The sequence below is a fragment of the Camelus ferus genome, chromosome 3 (assembly GCF_009834535.1).
Source record: "Camelus ferus isolate YT-003-E chromosome 3, BCGSAC_Cfer_1.0, whole genome shotgun sequence".
Taxonomy (NCBI): domain Eukaryota; kingdom Metazoa; phylum Chordata; class Mammalia; order Artiodactyla; family Camelidae; genus Camelus; species Camelus ferus.
In genome coordinates, this window is record NC_045698.1 from 84,271,353 (window position 1) to 84,290,439 (window position 19,087).

The 19,087-nt window shown below is 40.3% G+C and overlaps 1 protein-coding gene across 2 annotated transcripts in view; it reads left to right on the top strand.

Annotated features, from left to right (window-relative positions):
• Positions 1-19,087, top strand: part of LOC102512466 (zinc finger protein 474) — an 83,793-nt gene that overhangs the window by 43,437 nt on the left and 21,269 nt on the right. For both annotated transcript variants that reach the window (XM_032476577.1, XM_032476578.1), the window contains one exon: positions 14,930-16,173. In XM_032476577.1, the coding sequence (XP_032332468.1) occupies positions 15,139-16,173 (1,035 nt within the window). In that variant the 5' untranslated portion in view covers positions 14,930-15,138. The remainder of the gene's footprint in view (positions 1-14,929; positions 16,174-19,087) is intronic.

The following is a 19,087-nucleotide window of genomic DNA, read 5'->3' on the forward strand; positions in this document are numbered from 1 at the left end:
TACAATTAACCAAAAAGGATCAAGATTTGTAGCCTGAAATTGTGTCATTCTTCCACATAATATCTATAAGACAGATTTAAAATCTATGCATTTTGAGATACTTCAGCCTAATGTATTTTTGACATATAATTGTGGTATTAGAAGATCCTGGTATTTGAAAAATTAGAAAACTAGAAAAACTATAACAAAAAAGTGAAAACTAGTTTACGGCACTAAAATGGAAGCTTAAGAACACAACTGTAAGAAAAGAACACTGAACAGATAAAGTAAAACCTTGAGAAATTTTTAAAGCCCATGGAAAGTTAATGGGGACTTACTAAGTGCATTCATCTGCACCTTCCTACTCTGAAATCCAGGAAAATTAAATAATTCTCAAGATAGAGATGAAGGAAAAGCCTTTTTAGTCACCTTAGGAGTTATGTGCCATTTATGTCTTTTAGTGGAGTAGCCTTGTAGATGGGACTTGTGGGCCTGAAAGGACAGGAAAGTTGAAGGAGGAGAAGGAAAGGAAGAGGATGCTCATGGTGAGTATTGTTGGTGTCCTTAGGCTGGCAGAATTGTTTGAAAAGTTCACCTGAGGATTGGGCTAACGACAGACCTTCACAGAAAACCCACAGGGAAAACAGTTCTACTAGACCCTAGGACTGGGGACCCTAGGATTGGTCCATCTGTTCTGTATGCAACAGTAGAAGCACATAATTCAAATAATGCCATAGTAATAATAAGTAATAATACAGTAGTTGCATCCTTGGGAAAGGCCAAGACCATCACTGAAACATTGATATTATTGAGAATCTGATTGCTTTTTTCAAAAAAGACTCCATACTTTGATAAAAATATATGCTCTTGTTTCTTTAAGTGACTGGATTAGGATTCTTTTTATTTGCAGTGACACACAATCCTAACAGTTACACATGTGAAGTAAACATATTGTAATAATTAATTAGCCTGTTAACTCATAGATGGAAGGGTTGGGTTATTTGGAAATATCTCTAATGAAAAAGGTGGTCGTTGTATTGGGAACTCAAAAATTATGTCACAAAGTATCTGTTCTGGACTCCACTGCCAGAGGCAGCATTCTGGGCTGAATGAATTATTACATAAATCCAGTTCCAGACAGGCCTTCTTAGTGGCCTCAGGTGTCCTGAGACAATGGGGCATTTATTGTGAGGATACATGTGTGGAAATAGGGGAATCTAACAACCGGGCCTCAGGAAGCACAAGAACTACCTGTTCCAGGGGAATCCCTAGCCAAAGAGTTGAGTGGACTCTGTTCTCCAGGCCAACATAACTAGTAGGTTGTTTTTCATAAAAGCTTCAGAATTCTAGGGGAAAGTCAAAGGAGCTCCTTAACCAAGTTCTTTTCATATCTTCTGAGTAGAGTGTTAATAATCAGGTATTATCCCCATTGGCTTTTCAGCCCTATACGCATCAGGTCTCTTTCTTGAATTTTTTTCCAAAAGTCTGAGCAGAACTAGAGACCCCACCCTGCTTTCCTTCTTAAGTGAGATGAAGAAAGAGGCCCATCTGCAGTCAAGTTCTGCAAGACTGGCCTGGTCACTGCCTGTGAGGTGACCTGCTACCTCTTTTGTACTTGCCATCACTGACAGCAGTAACATATGATTTCTCATTTCTTATTTGGAGCATTGTGACAAAGGCTTCTTCTGTTCTCTAGTAGGATTATCACAAAGTTCCAGGATCACAGTTATTCTCTAGACGTAGTGCGAGATAGAAAGACTAAAGAACATCATTTGTCTTCTGCACAGGCAGCAGTGGCAACCCCTTAGGGACTCTCACCTGAGTCTCCCAACATCAGCCTGTTTCCCTGCTCTCCCCTGTTTCACCCACTGTCACTTCATCTCCTCTTCTGTCTTCTTCTCATGCATTATTTATGGGCCATGGTGTTTCATGCCGCTGCTCAACTTCACAGCTCTTTCCCAGTGTCTTCTCTGCTTTAGCAACCATTACTCTTATCCTTCCCAAGAAAGGAATTGTGATTCAACCAGTTCATCTGTTCATGTCAGGCCATGTCCTAGACCACCGGTGAGCCTATGATGGGCAGCCTTTGTCCAGTGCCCAGCTTCCGATCCAATCAGCTTAGATTGGGGATTGAGAGTTGAGTACTATGCTAGAGAACTTGACCACCTAGCACCACCTCTCCAGAGAGTGGGGCAAGTTTCCTTAACAGAGAATAGCAGTATGACAAGAAGCATGATTAAAATATTTCATACTGGTTTGATTTGATAATTTTAGAAAATGTACTTATATTTCTTATAGCTTTTCAGTATTTTCTTCCTTTTCAGGACTGCAGATTGGAATTGTTTTTAATAAACTGTGACTAAAATGTGGTGTGAATTAGTCGCAGAATGAAAATTTTGGAATTCCTCAGAATATTTTAGAAAAACGAAGAATAATTTTAGAAATCTATAGTTAGTCTTCTAATTATATTTTTCAGCCTGCTGGATTATGTATACAAATATGGGGAGGAAGACATACTAAAATCATATAATAACAATTATGATATCATACCACCTACCAGAAAGTATACTAAACATTTCAACCTTCACGATAGCCTGCAAGGTATTATCATCCTACCAAACGTAAGTTGAAACTGAGGCACACAGAGGTTATATATCCCAAGATTCCATAGCTGATAGGCATTTTGAAGCTAGTGTTTGAACTAGACCTGAGTTTATAGGAGGGACATGCAAAAATACTTTAAAGTGGGGACTAACAAAGTGTTGCTGGATTCTTGGCTATAAGCCACTTTTTCTTCTTTTACTTAGCAAATTAAGCTGTACCAATGTATTTCAGAGCTTGCTTGAATTTGGGCTTTATTTCCCAGTTGTGATAATGTAATCTTGATTAAGATCTGAATGAACTGAGCCCATGACACACAGAAAGGGGAATGGAGATTGGTTTAGCATCCAAAGGGAGGACGCTGCTGGAAATAAATTCTTTCATTCCTTAAGCTCTTGTCTAAATGCAGCAAAATTCTACAGCAGAAGTTCACTGTCTTGTCCAGAAGTATTTGTCAAGATTTTTAGCAAAAATGTTTAGACGTATGTCAGCTACTAGTAACATAAGATGGGACATGGAGGCAACTGTCTGAACCAACATTAAACATAATTTCAGAACTGGAACGCACATGCAAGTCTGGCTTTGTGTAGTACACATAGTCTCAAGAAGTTAGGTGTTAATTATATTTTGTAAATCAGAGGGATCTCTTTTCCTACTAAATGTTTGCTTTTGGAGTAAACTCTGCAGTGGATCCTTTTAGGAAACCGAAGAACTTACTTTGCTTAGTCTTTAAATGTTAAATTTAGATGTTCTCCAGATTTCCTCACTCAATCTTTTTTTCAATTGTGTATTATTAATGTCATAAGAAAATCTGTAGAAGTTCCCCATTTCCTATAGTGAAATTAAAATTCTTGAGATTAGTAATAAGGCTTTTCAGCAAGGAATGTCCCATTTTGGGGGGATTACATGTATTAATGCAATAATCTTCCCTGTGTGACCTTCTTCTGCCTTTGGAGAAGTTTCATATATGCCTTAATTATGGACAAAATACTCAGTCTCACCCCTGTATTTAAATGAAATCTACCTCTCCTTTCTGGGCACTGCAGGCAGCATCTCCAACGTTCTCATGGTATTTGTACCATGTATTCCAAATTTCATTTTTATTTTGCTCATGCTTATGTAGTGCACACTTACTGGGTATGAGACAGGCTAAATAGTATGACCATGGGCTATTTGTTGATGCCATTTAATGGAGTTAAGCAGAAAGTGTCGTGTTGCAGTATGTTACTTTTTATGGTGGGGCTCTGGAGGAGAGGAAACATTTCTCTACTCTATTTGGTTCAGTGGCTGGGCTTACAAAATAAACTGACAAAAAACTGATGGACAAGAGAAAAGTTGAGTTTATTAACAAGTGCATTGTGCATACACGTGGAAGCACTCAATGATGCGTAACTCAAAGGGTGGGCATAACTAGAGGTTTATATAGCATCTTAACAAAGAACAATAAATTTGTGGAGATATGACAAGACAAAGAGAAAGGAATTTAGGCTGTTAGAGGCAGCAATCTGTGGGAAGGTAAATATATGGAGGAAACTAGTAGAAGAGAAATGCTATTTAGTAATGTTGTTATGGTTCCTCTTGGTACCCATCTCTGGGCTGATTAGAGTCTAGAGTTGTCGCCTGGTGTGAAGAGTTCTGCCCTTCCTGGTACAGGAAAAGGTGACACCTTTACAAATTTATGTCCTGCTTTTAGGCAAAGGGGCAGGGGGCAAAGAGCTGTTCTTGTATCTGCTTCTCATTTGCTCAAAGTAAACCTTAGGGCAAAGTAGCGTATTCCGATTCCCTACAATTCTAAATAGGAAATGACTCCACAAAAGGAAATGTATTTTCAGCTCAGACTCTACATTGAAAGTGACCCTTTCCACCCAGGAAGGGTTTAAACATCCACCTTAAGTTGTTAGAGAAGGCTGACTGTGGTCCTGAGAACAGAGTTGAAGGAGAGAAGGAAAAAGTTATACATGTGGCACTTTGACAAGAAATGTAGTCAGTAGCCAGGAGCAGAGTGTATTAAAGTCAAATTTCTGAGGAAAATAGTAAGGATTCTACCAGTTGTAAATATGTAGATGCCATAACAAAGGATAGAATCACACAGGACAGGAGACAGCAAGCTTGATGTGTGGACAGGAAAGGCATGTAGACCACACTGAAGAGAATGCAAAATCTGAAGGATTATTTTTTCATTCACACTGGGTGAGGGTTCTCACAAGAGCTAGAGAGAGATTCTGGAACCCACTCTGTAATGTTATGTGAATATTTATGTTTTTGTTACTATAGGGTGAATTGTACTACAATTCTCAGTGTAGACGGCTGACTGGGGCATCTCAGCAAGGCCCCTGGGATAGGGTCCCCCTGGTGGTGTTTCCAGTGCACACTAGAGCTGGGTGACCATGAGCTGACTATTAAGATTCTAGGGCACAGTGGGGTCAAAACTAGCTGAGGAACATTTTTGCAGAAGGCTGCATTCATAACACTGATCTCTTTCTTTGGGGATGTTTTAGTCTTTTATTACCACTGTAGTAAAATACCATAAAATTAGCAGCTTACCAGAACCCAAATTCATTATCTTACTGTTCTGTGAGTCAGAAGCCCAACATGGGTATCTTGGGGTAAAATCAAGGTAGTAACTGACTGTGTTCCTTTCTGGAGACCCTGTGCTTGTTTTCTTGCCCTTCCCAGCTTCTGGAGAACCACCCACAATCCTTTCTCACAGCACCCTTCCTCCACCTTTAAAGTCAGCAATGGCTACTTGAGTCCCTTTTTTCTTCCATTGTCCCATATCTTTCACAAGATTGGGGAAAGGGTCTCCATTTTTGAGACCTTGTGTAATTAGACTGGGCCCATGACTTCTCACCCTGGTTTCTCCAGAATATAATGAAGTTAAAATATAAGCCACGTTTTTCTAATAGTGAGCTGATTGGCATTGTCTTTATCCCTCCTGAGGAAATTAGCTGAGGAGTGAACCACAGGATGCCACATTCTCCACTCACTTGCAGATGGCACCTTGTCCTTGATGTGTTTGGCTTGTCCTTTTAGACTTAAAGTGGAGACAGATCATGGAAACAATGAAACAAAGAGAAAGAGAGCACAGGTGATGGGAAAAGAGCCTGTGGAAAATACAAGAAAGAGGAAAAAACAGATTCACAGAGTTGATTTTAAATTGAATTCTTCAAATCAAATATTCCAATCTTTCTGATCCTAGGTATGACTTAGGATGATCATCGGTAAAATACACACAGATCTTTTTGTTTTCTAAAGGGAACGAGAACAAAGCAGTTAATACTCACTGACTTCCTTGCTATTTGATACATATTGGACATGAGGTGGAAGGAGGCTTTCAGTAAACTTTAAGCCACAAAAAATTTAAACTACAAGCTAAGAACGTTAGCAAGTAAAGAGCTGTCACCACATTTCATGTTTGACCTGTGCTGTGGAGACTTGAGAACAAGTTTCTCCTAGACACTGGGAGACTCCTTTTAGTGGTTTTCTCCAGCGGGAGATGATAACCTATGTAAGATTTCCTGAGCAATGAGAGGTTGTAGTGGAGGATTCTGAACCATCAACATCTGGCCTGTGAAAGAGTTCCTTGTTCACAAAATTCAGAGCTGTTGAATGAATGACAATAGCTTTCTAATGACTTACTTACGTAGGAGGATGAGAGATGTGGGGAGAAGAACAACAAAAAGCTGATGCTCAGAAACAGCCTTCACCTGGTGGGCGTACATAAACTACTGAATCTCCAGGGTCTAACACCAGAGAAGATGTGCTAAATGTATCAGAAAATAGAGGCGTATTCATTCACACATCCAACAGAAAACCAGCCTGCCTTATGGGCTCGGTCCTGTTTTTGACTTTCTTCCCAGGGACTTCCTTCAGAAACAGCTTTGGATTGAGAAAGCATTATTAACAAAGGGTGTTGATGTTTGTAATGAATGGTAATGATGATCAATTTCAGTGTTAGCCAGGCTTCGGGAGGCACTGACCTCCTGGAAGTGGGTAGAGCTCAGGCACAACTTTGAGGTTTTTGTAGGGTAAGTGGATGATGTGGTTTAAAAGGTTCCTCCAGGATACAGTGAGGCCCATCTGTCCTATGCCAATCTATGTTGGCCAGCAAGCTCCCTTCAAGGGCAGCTGTATTCTTTATTGTGTTTGTTTCCACCTGGAGGCACTAGTCAAGTGACTACAATTCTGACACTAATATTCTGTGGCTTGAAAGTCTGTGCCAAAGATATTGCACTGTTAGCCCTCCAAGACAGTAAATCAAGAGTGTGAAGACAGTGGGAACTCTGTGCAAGCATATCACATGATGGGAACTGATAAACAATGAATCTATTTGTAATTCTTTTTAAAATTTAACACCAAAACAAGGGTATCTGTAGTTTTTCCCCACTTTTTTTTTTATCATAATACATCAAATGTAGACACTTATGGGTATTGGATATCTCATTCTTTGTTGAGAAGGAATTACTGTGCTATTCTTACACATTTTCAGTTCAAACTAACTTACATATGGTACTTGACAAAATGGTCAGCTTGGCAGAAAGAAAAAGTCCACCAAATTCTGTAATCCCTCCAAGGAGACATAATTCTCTTAGGTAGTACTTCCAGGCCAAATCTTGGAAATGCAACAATAGTCTATATTATTAATAGCTTATTTATGGTCCTTTTTATTGACTGCTTCTTTCTTTAGGCTAATAACTTAAGACATTCAACATTCTTCATCTGGGGAGTCAATTAATGGTAAATCAAGGGCTGCTGACTAAAGCAGAAGAGTAGTTCTTATTATATCAATGGATAACTAAGTAATTATGGGAATCCTTCCAAAAAGTGCAGATGGTCTCCAAAACACATTTCTTGCCTGTTTATGTTTTTCTTTTTCCTTCCTTCCTTCCTTCCTTCCTTCCTTCCTTCCTTCCTTCCTTCCTTCCTTCCTTTCTTTCTTTCTTTCTTTCTCTTTCTCTCTTTCTCTCTTCTCTCTTTCTTTCTTTCTTTCTTTTCTTTCTTTCTTCCCCTTCTACCATCTCTCCTGTGACTGATCTAAACACTGATTGCTTGTTTTTCTTTCTTTTCTGAAATTATTTGCATCATTTCCTAGTTGCATCATTTCCTGTGACCCTTTAATAATGTATGAAAATTCCTTCTTAGGCTACCGATTCTTTCTTTTGCCTTGGCTTTTTCCCTCCCTCCTAGAACCAAGTATTTCATCCTCACTCAACTGTTTTTAGGATGTTTCCCTTCTGAATTTTTACTGATAAATATGCCATGTTTTTAGTAATTATCTGCTATAGAAAAGCAGATAATTGAACTGGATCCTCAGTTTTTTGAGGGCCAGTGCTCCTTAGAGTGATTTTCAAATATTTAACTGAGGAGAAAAATGGAGGAAAGGTACATTTTAAAGCAAGAATCACAAAAGGTCACAAACTCAATGCTGTTGAAAATCAAGCATGAACTGTGATTTAATGAAACAAGGGGCTGATGAGAAACTTTGCAAGAGTGAAGATTGGCTACCCGAGCTATAGGCTCAGCCCTTACTCAGAACCCCAGCTTATGTTCGATGTTGCCACATTGGAATGTGAGCTCTGTGGTCTGATCTTACACCTTTTCAAAAGAAACCAAAAATCCCAATTTTTTAACAACATTTTTTATTGATTTATACTCATTTTACAATGTTGTATCAAATTTCAGTGTAGAGCACAATTTTTCAGTCATACATGAACATATACATATTCATTGTCACCTTTTTTTCTCCGTGAGCTACCATAAGATCTTGTATATATTTCCCTGTGCTATACAGTATAATCTTGTTTATCTATTCTACAATTTTGAAATCCCAGTCTATCCCTTCCCACCTTCCACCCCCTTGGCAACCACAAGTTTGTATTCTATGTCTATGAGTCTATTTCTGTTTTGTACAAAAATCCCAATTTTGTGTGACATCTCCCAATTTTAAAATAAGGCCAACTACTTCAAACATTTTTAACTCTATGCAGCCAAAAAGAATATATCTATGGGCCAGATCTAGCTTATGAACCGCTCCTTTAAATTCTTGAGAAAGAGCTATAGGAATAGAATTATCTTACTGAAATAGAACTGTCCCAAATGTCAGATAATATGGTATGTAGATTTGTTTGTTATTCAGTGGCCTGACACCCCCGCCTTTTTTGTCTATCTTTTGAATTTCTATACACTATAGTCCTCTAATGTGGATATACTGATGGTTTCCATAACCAGTTCTCCAACACTCCAGATGTCAATATTACAATTACATGGTCATACCTGTGTGGCATTTATGACTCTTGAGTACTCTGTGATTTGGATACTCAATATAGAGTGAAAATTACAGGCTCAATCTAACAATAGCTTTCATAGGGTGATATTATGAGCCTTAACAACATAAAATGACCTTGCAGAAGGTTCTACTTAGAGGTAAAAAGAGTGCATTTCTCCCATTTTTTGTTTTCATAGCTTTCCTAACACCATAGACTGTTATGTCTACACCTGACATTTAGATGGAATAAAAGTAAAAGAACTTATATCTTGGTTTAAAATTCTTCACAGTGAAGAAAAGATAAGGAAAGGAAAATTTTTTATTAGCTATTCAAAATCATCCTTGGAATACCAACATGGACAGCCATAGTCCCTCAAAGCCACGCCTCAGCCTAAATGGCTTTTCTGAATGTGTTTGCATTTTTTTTAACTTTCAGATACTGCTCTTGTCTTTCCCAAACCATACCACCTCCAGTTCCCAGTTGCTCTTTTGCCCACCTACATCAGAATTCCTGAAGACTGCAAATGCCACTGGCCCAGGTGCTACCCAGAGGGAGTGCAGAGAACTGGGCAGGGTGATCTGGACCAGCTTCCCTCAACACTTCCTAGTCATCTTTGATCTAAGAATGGGCTCACTTTACTCTGACTCCTTCTGTGACAGTGGTGACCTTATGGCTGCATTGTCAGTAGTGGAAGAGTGTCATATAAAATTAAGGAAAATATGAATATGCTTAAAATAACAGATTTCTGCTTATGACTTGATTCAGTTAAGTCACAGTTGGAAGAGCAACATTTTCTAGCTCTTGAAGGCTAGTGATGGTGTAAACATTATAAAAATATAATTTTAGTGGTCTGAATGATTTGAGGGTTGCCATCAAATAATTTTCCAAGATGCTATGAAATAATTCATTTGAGCTTATGTTTATTCCAATAATAAGGTAACATGCAATTTGAATAGAACAGATTTTTATTACTTATTCTGATAGTGGTGATACAAGTCAGGAGACAGAAACCATGCTGGTTATTTAAACAGAGAGAATTTAATATAAAGATTGTTAACCAGGAATGAAGTTTTTACCTAGGTAATTAGAGTAAAAAGGGAATGCTACTGTATAAGAGAGGTGGCAGCTACCATCCCTTGGGGTGAGGGATCAAAGGGAAAAGATCTGAACTATTAAAACTGGGACACTTAGAAGGAGCACCCTATAGAGCTAAAAATTTAATTTCCAAATAGGAGGCACAGAGTGGCTGATGGTGCTGTCTGGTGGAGAAGGGGAAGTGAGTCTGATTTGCAAATTTTGGAAAAATTGTAAACTGGTTTTAGTTGCTGCTACAGGAAAAAACTGCTTCTGCCAGGATGAAGAAGTATTTCTGGGGTAATACAGGATCCAAAAGCAGACAGGGAACCCTACAAAAAGAAGCACATCTTCTTTCTCCTCTAACCTCACATTCTTCCCCCAGTCCCAGTATTGATAGATCATAATGCAGAGCAGGCAGGCAAAGTGGAAGTGGGGTGTGCAGAGTCCCAGTGCCAGCATCACAAAGTTGGATATAGAGAAGAGAGTATGGAATACAGAGACAATATGTTAATAACTGGCATGACAATGATGCCTCCTAGCTCTTTGAAAAGCTCATGGAGAAAGTAGGTTTCTATTCTCCAGAAGTCAAATGTCATTACATTTTTTTTTAAAAGATTCTGGAAAAATAAGTGTTGTGAATCAGTTTTTTAAGAGCCATTAGTTGAGTATTTACAGTTTCAAGTTTTTTTTCCTGATTTTTAGGGAAAAGTATATATTTAATAAGTCAATTTTGCCCCCATATACCCTCTCAAAATTTTTTCCTTTTCAAAAAATTATTCTGAAACTTGAAATGTCACAATTAGAATTCATTTTGTTCCAAGCCAATGACAACTATTAAAATGCAATTGTAACTCAATTAGTATTAGGTTTTCATGTGAGTAGAAAACTCTTAAAAAGTGGCTAAAATACAAATAGACATTTATTTATCTTATGTAAATAAGGCCCAAGGAAGGCACTCCAGAGCTTCTATGATGACTCTAACATTATCAGGGACCTAGGTACATCCACATTTCTACTCTGTCATGTCAAGGTTTACATGAATGTAATCTGGCCCAAGATGGGTGCTAGAGCTCCAGCCATCAGGCATTGGTATGAAGGAAGGAAAGAGGAGCAGGCTGTGTCCCTTACTTTTCAAGAAGAGTTTTTACAAGTCCCACACAATACTTCCACTAGCTATGAAGAGCCAGTAGACTTTTGGCTGGGAAATCATGTTGCCAGCTAGAAAGTGGGGCTCTGTTAACTTGAGGGAGTTGAGCAGAATAACTGTTGGTAGGGAACTAGCTGTCTCTGCCAGACTCTGGGAGGGATATTACCTCATCATTCATAAGCCTTGGTAGAAAAGAGACTATCAGCTTCTTTTTGAAAGCAAGATTTCATTGGTGTATATGTGGGTACTAGGCAGGGGAGGCTGCTGAATGGGATAGATAGAGGATATTGAAGACAAATATTTTATATTTTATAATATATAAAATATATTCTTCTATAGTCTTCTATTTTATAATTTTACTCAGAACCAGCATAAGCCTCAACTCCATCCTTCTTGTTTATTCATTTGTCCACTTTAAAGAATTTGCATTCTGTACTAACAGAGAAGGGATCGTGGATCACTTATATTTATTTTATTTCAAAGCACTAATTTACTTTTTAATAGATTTAATCACACTTTTGGTTGTGCTCTTTCCCCTGTCTTTTAGAGAAACACCTCTTAATGCTAAGGTGGATTTTGGATTTCCATGGTTATTATATTCATCTTTGTGTTTGTCTCTCACTTCCCATGAACCCCAAAGGGCATGGGAAAATGGCATCATATTGATAAAACGTGTTGCCTTCCAAGATATTCTTTAAATGGCCTATGTGCAAATATGGTCAAAATGAAAAATTCAAGTCAACTGGAGTGAGCATTTCTCCACGGATGGATGGGGTAAAACTGGTTGGCTTTGCAAAGTGGTTCTCTTTACAAACTAGTAACATTGCTTTATGGCGTGTCTGGGTGACAGGCCAAATTCTTAAGTGATTTAAGTGTATGTATTTAGTATTTTCCAGCACTCTCACCTTTAGAACTAACTTATAGGACAGAGCAGCTGACCATGTGCCTTGTCACATTGCCATAGCTGAATAACTGGCAGAAACATCACAAATTTCTCCAGTAGACACCTCAGTTCCCCCAAATTTCGCTGGCTTCTGGCTCCCTCATCTTCCATACATTGATACCTTTAATCACAAAGACAAAAATTTAAGACAATTTTCAGGAGGACATTGGAGGAAAGAGGATGGTGGGGGAAAAAAGGATGAAGATTCAATGGGAATTTTATGATGCTTTGTCATGTTTGCTTCAGGGGAAATATTTGCAGTTCACAAGCACCTGTGTGCATAAAAATCCACCCCTAATCAAAGTGGTGAAGGGGCTGCAAACTGAACACCATCTGACTTCTTTGGGCAGCCTTCACTTTCACCCTGCACCTCCTGGAGCACCCCAGTTCCACTCCCCCGTCCCCATCCCTGGCTAGTCGTGTAGATTTTTCTTAAGGATGTTGGTGAGATCAGGAAAAGGATATATGCTGCACATCATAACAGAGAAAAACTTCATCTAGTAAACCACTCAGAGCAAAATAAAATGATCCCTGTCGCTTAAGAGAAAACGCAGCCCCAATTTCTTACCTGCTTTTTTCCATCTCAGCGGTTTCTCCTGTTCTGTGCCCTATTCCCCTCCTCCCTCTCAACCTCTTCCTTCTTCTAAAGGGGGAGCATAAAAGCTGGCAAGAGCTTAGTTCTCTTCCCATGGGGCATATGAATTGTACATTAAAACAGGGATAAAAACTTCAGAGAAGAAGCTCTGCCGGTGGAATTTTAGGCAGAATGAATAATGGAAAGAGTATTGGTGCCAAAGAGAACTGGAATTGATTCCCAGTTCTGTAATTTAGAAACTGTCTTGGGCAAGTTGCTTGTCTTTTCTGAGTCACAGTTTCTTCATTTATAAAATTGAAATAATAATGCCTGCCTCATAATCATTTGAGAATTAACTAAAATTATGTATATAAAAATTAGTACAATATCCAATGCACAGTTGGCATTCAATAAATATTAATTCTCTTACCTTATCATAAGGGAGATGGAGGAGTTGTTGGGGCAAGTCATGGGTATTCTAATCTGCTGGGAGCAGTGTGTGTGGAGGGGGACAGATTTCAATCAAGTTTAGGGGAAGTAAGTTTATCTGATTGCATTGATTTTTTTCCATTTTGTCTTAAATAATTTGCTGTCTACAACTTCCTGGTATCAAGGAAAATGGGAAATAAAAACAGGAGGTCCTTGGTGAACAAGAAATCCAGAACCAACAAAGCAGAGTGGTTGGGGGATTATTTTAGCCATGTGCTGATTAAAATCTAATGAAATAATTTTACTGGATTCCTTGTGTCCTCTAGAACCGCTTTCTCTTTTGGATGGTGCTGCTGAAGTGAAAATTTTGTTTCTTCAAGCTTCATTTTCTGTGTTGGTCATTCTGTTTGTGGCCAACACATTCTTTTGTCACATGTGTTAATATCACTGTCTTAGGATCTGTCAAAATGAAGAATAACTTCCTTTTCTGTGCCAGACCTGATTTGATAGTCTTAATTGCAAAGATGCAGACCTTTCTTGGCACCAAAATACAGGAACTAGGCACAGATCTCACAGCTCTTTTTGTCCCTTATAAACACGATGCCCAGTGTTTTGATATTACCAGCATGGCTGTCCTGGCTCTGCCTGAACTCAAGTGCCTGCTGTGGTCTGCGGGGTCCAGCCTCAGATCAGGTACTGCTCCCTCTGTGACTGGGAGCCAATGCTAAAGAGCCTCTAATCCAGAGTGAGGTCATCCTTCAGGAAATGAAGAAGGTTCTAAGACTTTTGAAAATAATCTTTCTTGTAGCTAGGTTGTAGACTCTGGATAAAACTGACTCATGCCTTTCCCCAAGGTAAAAACTCCTTTGGCTTCTGCCCATAGTAAGATCTTATCAGGTCCTTCTTCTGGTTTAGGAGAACTGTTAGTTAGCCATGTTTTTATAAAAGATATTTGGAAATTAAATAGCTAGGCAGGTAGATAGATAGATAATATGTATATAGAGATATATATCTATATAAAACAAGATCATGAACACAATAGCTATAAAAAGAGCATCAAGTGAAGTCTGAGCATCCTCATCCCAGGGAAGGTGTGAAGATACACCACCAGGAAGAGTACAGCCCTGGGTTGCATTCTTGGCTTGACAGTTACAGCCATAATTAGTCAATACTCCAGTCCCATAATGAAGAGTGGATTATGTTATAAGAAGTTTATGTTATAAGAAGTTTGCCTCCCTCTGAGGGTTTCCCTGATAATCCTCATATTCACTGTTGCATTACTTCTTCTGCAGGGTTCTTAGCCTTAGGCCCATGGACACAAGAAGTCTGGCATAGTCCTATAGCTCAAGCAAAATATAAATCACAACCAAAAATATTTGATAAATTATTTCAAAAAAATGAGTTTCACTTGTAATAGTAAGTACTTTATTTTTTGCTTTTAAAATTATTATTCTGGGACAATGTCCATAGGCTTCAAAGAACCAATAAAGGGATCCATGGCACTAAAAAGAATCCCTAAGGTAGTGGAAGAAGGTCTTTTTACATGATCTGCACTTTCATTAATCTCATTTTCACAGGCCTTGGTTCTTTGTTCCATGATCTCACCACCATGCCTCTTGGTTTGTGCCACATGTGTCTACGATGTGCTGTAACTCTCTGTCTTCCTCTGGGAAGAACACTGCTTTCAATACGGTAACAGTGCCATTCATAATGGAAATTTTCTTCATACTTATTTCAACATTTACTGAACAAATCCTATGTGCCAGTTACTATGCTAGCCAAAGGGGATACTAGGTCAAAAAAAAAAAAATTTTCTGCTTTTTATCAACTTAAAATCTAAGATTTGTGTGTGTGTGTGTGTGTGTGTGTGTGTGTGTAAAGTAATAACTTCTTGATTTATGTTGCCCCTGCAGATCTTGGAGGCATCTGAGGTTTCATGGGGACTTTCCAGCATTCCAGACTGCTGCCCTGCAATGAAGCTCTGAGTCATAGTCTTTGGGCCTAAGGTACTGGCTACGATGTGGAACCCCAGGACAGCCAACCTGACTAACCTTCACTCTAAGCAGAAGCCCAGAATGAGCCTGGCCTAAAATCACAGTAAGCACTGAAGACTTCTTTGTTAATGGAAAGAGGAAAGGAGAAAAGGGTTTCCAACACACTGCAACAGTCTTTCCACCATTCCAAAGAGCCTACCTTTCTTATAAACGAAGCCATTCTATCTAGTGACTCTCATTCTAGCCTTTTGCCAGAAACAGAGCATGTCAATCCTGGTGCAAAAATAAAGACAAACCCTCAGAAAAATAGACCTGGAACTGTGATACTCTCAAAACGGTCCAGTAGGAGGATTATGTCGGAAAGCCAGCCCAGCCCCCCTGTGATCCCATCCCGCAGGCCTGGGTTCCGGGTGTGCTATGTCTGTGGCCGGGAATTTGGGTCCCAGTCACTTGGCATTCATGAGCCCCAGTGCTTGGAGAAGTGGCGTATTGAAAACAGCAAGTTGCCCAAGCACCTGAGGAGGCCAGAACCTTCCAAACCTCCGCCTCTCAGCAGCAGCGGGTCCTACAATCTTCAGGCAGCGAATGAGGCAGCGTTCCAGAGTTCTCAGGCTCAGCTGTTGCCCTGTGAATCCTGTGGCCGCACATTCTTGCCAGGTCGTCTTCTTGTTCATCAGAGAATCTGCAAGCTGAAGGGGGAGATGCCCAGAGCACCAAATCCCAACTGTTCTGATGACCTTGCTGGTCTCAAGAAAGCTTCTGGTGGTGTCCCAACCCAACCAAGAACTCTCATCTGCTACATTTGTGGTAGGGAATTTGGCACCCTGTCCCTTCCTATCCATGAGCCCAAATGCCTGGAAAAGTGGAAAACAGAAAATGACCGGCTTCCCAGGGAGCTCCGCCAGTCACTCCCACAGAAGCCTCAGCCCCTTCCAACTGGACAGTCCAACCAAGAGGGGCGAAGTCAAGCTCAGCTCATGCCCTGCCCAAACTGTAGCCGGACCTTTGCCCCTGACCGCCTTCTGGTACACCAAAGAAGGTGTAAAGCTCAACCTAGTGGGCCAAAAGTTCAGAATTCGACCTTAGGGAGTAAAGGTGGCCTGAAAGAGTCCAATAGCTTCAAGCAGCAAAGGAACATGGCGGCACCTACTATGACTGATAAGGTAATTTCATGCCACATGAGATGCACTGGGTGGACCTGGGGGTACATTCTCCCTCCAGGGGAATAAGAGAAAACTGTCCCCAGAATCAGCTGCCTCAATCCCTAGGATAGTTTCTTTTAATATCATATTTCTGCCTCAGTGCAGCCTGTCCAAGTTGACCCCCTGTCGGACTCTGGGGGCTGCACTGGCAAAGCAGATATAAAAACATCCTTGCCTGGTGGGTTCTTAGTCTTCTTCCATTCTGCTGCCTAAAAGAGAGATGGATTTCTTTCTTCCCTGATCTCTCAGACCAGTAATCCTTGGGAGAGACTGTTATTTGAAAATGAGTCAGTAATGCTGTGTCTACATTACAGAGATATAATTCCCATTCCAACAGCCAATATTTATTACTGGTTTATTTTAGTCATCTACCTTAGGAATTCATTTCTGGCAATGCTGGGTTATGCAGAGTTTATCTTACTAAAATAGAATCTGTGTCAAAAACCCCAAATGACTTTAGCAGTAATTAAACACTGGAGCACTTGCAGAAATAAACCCACTCTAAAATGCAGCATGTTTTCTTTCAACACTTACGTGATTGTAACGTGGGGAATTAACCCCAGCACAGACCCAAAGCCAACTAATTGTGTTCAGGGATCTGGGAAGTACTCACTTCCCTCTGCTGCTCTGTACCCCAGTTCTGAGTCTTACACCAGGCCCTGACCCCTGACTTTGGCAATTATAAATAAGCATGACCCCAGGGGTCCCCGGCCTGAATGGTGAAGTGGTGTTGGACCTTTATCTGAAGTTTCATCATTAACCAGGATTGGGAAAGGATACTTATGACAGTAGTTACCTGCAAAACAGGGTGTGATCCATGTGCTTTGTCCTGCCATGAAGCCAGGGGAGTGATTGTGCTGTCCTGTGTCACACCTTACAGAATGTCAAATCATAAGAAATAGGAGGTGGCCAAAGTCTTTTTTTGTTTTACTCTATGGCCTGCTACTTGAAATGCCTCAACTTGCAGGGATTCTTTAAAAGAACTGTTTTCAGGAAACTAAGGTTACCCAAGCTACTGTAAAAAAATTAAACCAGAGGGATTGGGGGATGGGGAGGCATCCTTTATTTTTAATCTAATTTTTCTTCCTTACTTTTTTATTGCATTACTTTAGCAAATGTCGGGTACTTTTTCCTAACTTCCATGTTTAAAATGAAATGATCTTTCTCTTACTGGTTTGGAAGATTCCAAGACAATAACCCTAAAGCCAAAGAGTCAGACTAATGGGCATATTTTCCGATGAACTTGAAGAAAGAACAGCTAGTTTCTTTGCCGAGTGAAAACCCAAACTCGTAAGTGTGTCATGGGCTTCAGGCTGGTCTCATAAACATGACCTGTTTTTCTCATCTTCTGGCTGTTGCTTTACTTCCAAAATGTGTGGGGTCTGGATTCAGAGAGCAAAAGAATCCATGTCTCAGAGCCACAAATCTGAAACTCTGTTAGCAATCTGACTTACAGCCCTGTTTCCTGATGGTGTGCATTTACTTCAAATGTTCTCATTACAGATCTTGAGATAGGGAAGAGTGTGGTCAGGATTCTCGTGCTTGTTGTTGTAACACATACTTTACGCTCCCAAGAGTGGAGCCAGCAGGCTGAGCATAGCATGTTCTCAGTCACGACTGCTGAAAGAGGCTGGCCTGGGCCTCCAGCGTCACAAGGGGACACCTCCTGACTCACCCAGGCGTCTGGAGGGGAGAATGTCAGGAGGAGAAGCCAGTGATGGCTGTTGGTGGCTTGTGCATTTGGATCAGAGTAGAGGGAGTCTGTCAGAACAGGGGCATCTAAAGGACAGGGCTATGTCACAGCACAGCCAACCCCGCTCCTGACCTGAAAGGCGCGTGTCAGTGAGAAACTGGCACCCACTGCCGTCAGATGTGTGCTGGCCCGTTTGGGGAACACACAGGCTTCAGTAGAGGGCATAGAAAGGTTATCCAACATAGGGTCCCTTCAGCTGCCAGACTGAGAGCAAGCTTGGGTTCATTAAAATGGAGAAAACTCCTAGGCTTCCAAGAGGCATAAGATCTCTTGAAGCAATGGACGTTATTCCTTCCTTAGAAAAGACATTTGCCACTGCGTTGTGCTTTTGGCAGAAAGCCTCTCCTGGGTGGTGTAGTTTTCTCTTTTGCTTACAATTCGATCCTGTCTATTGCTGTTTTTCTTTCTCTGTGTCATTTAAAGATTTAGATAGTGCACTGAATCATTCATTTCCATAAAGATTACTGCCCTGTGCATTATTAGGTTTCAGAATTTCATCTGCCTGTGTCAGCTGGCTTTTTGGCTGACGATGACACACATGTATTCTTTTTTTTTAATTCAGACATTTGCTTCCTTTCTTCTCATATCAGTTAGAACAATTTCCCTCTAGAATCCTTGATCTGACTTCAGATTAGAATCAGTGATTCTGCCCAGTGTTCTCAGGGGGCTCAAGCTTGTAGTGATTCAGGTGAGAAAAATAACTTCAGAACCATGATCACAGAGCTTGGAAGCAATTCACTGCAGTCGGGCAACAATGACTGTTTCACTGGCAGAGTGAAATACCCTCCGCTCAGAATGTTCCTCCTGCATAGACTGGCTCAGCTCTCTGATGACACAAATGCTCCTCTTACCCTTCAATCAAATCTAAACAAACAAACGCCGCTGAGAGGATCCTTCTCTAAGACGTTGGCGGGCATTCTGCGCAAGCTCTGCTTTGCCGTCTGACAGCTGAATGGGCTTAAATTGTCCCGTTGCTGCCCATCCAAAATGTAGGGCTGAATTCACTCTCTCTGATCCCACAGTGAAGTTGTGAAGGATACCAAGCAGGACGTGAGGGGAATAAAACCCTCAATGTGGACTTTGATCTAAAAGATGTAACTACCTGGGCTGTTGCTCTCCCAT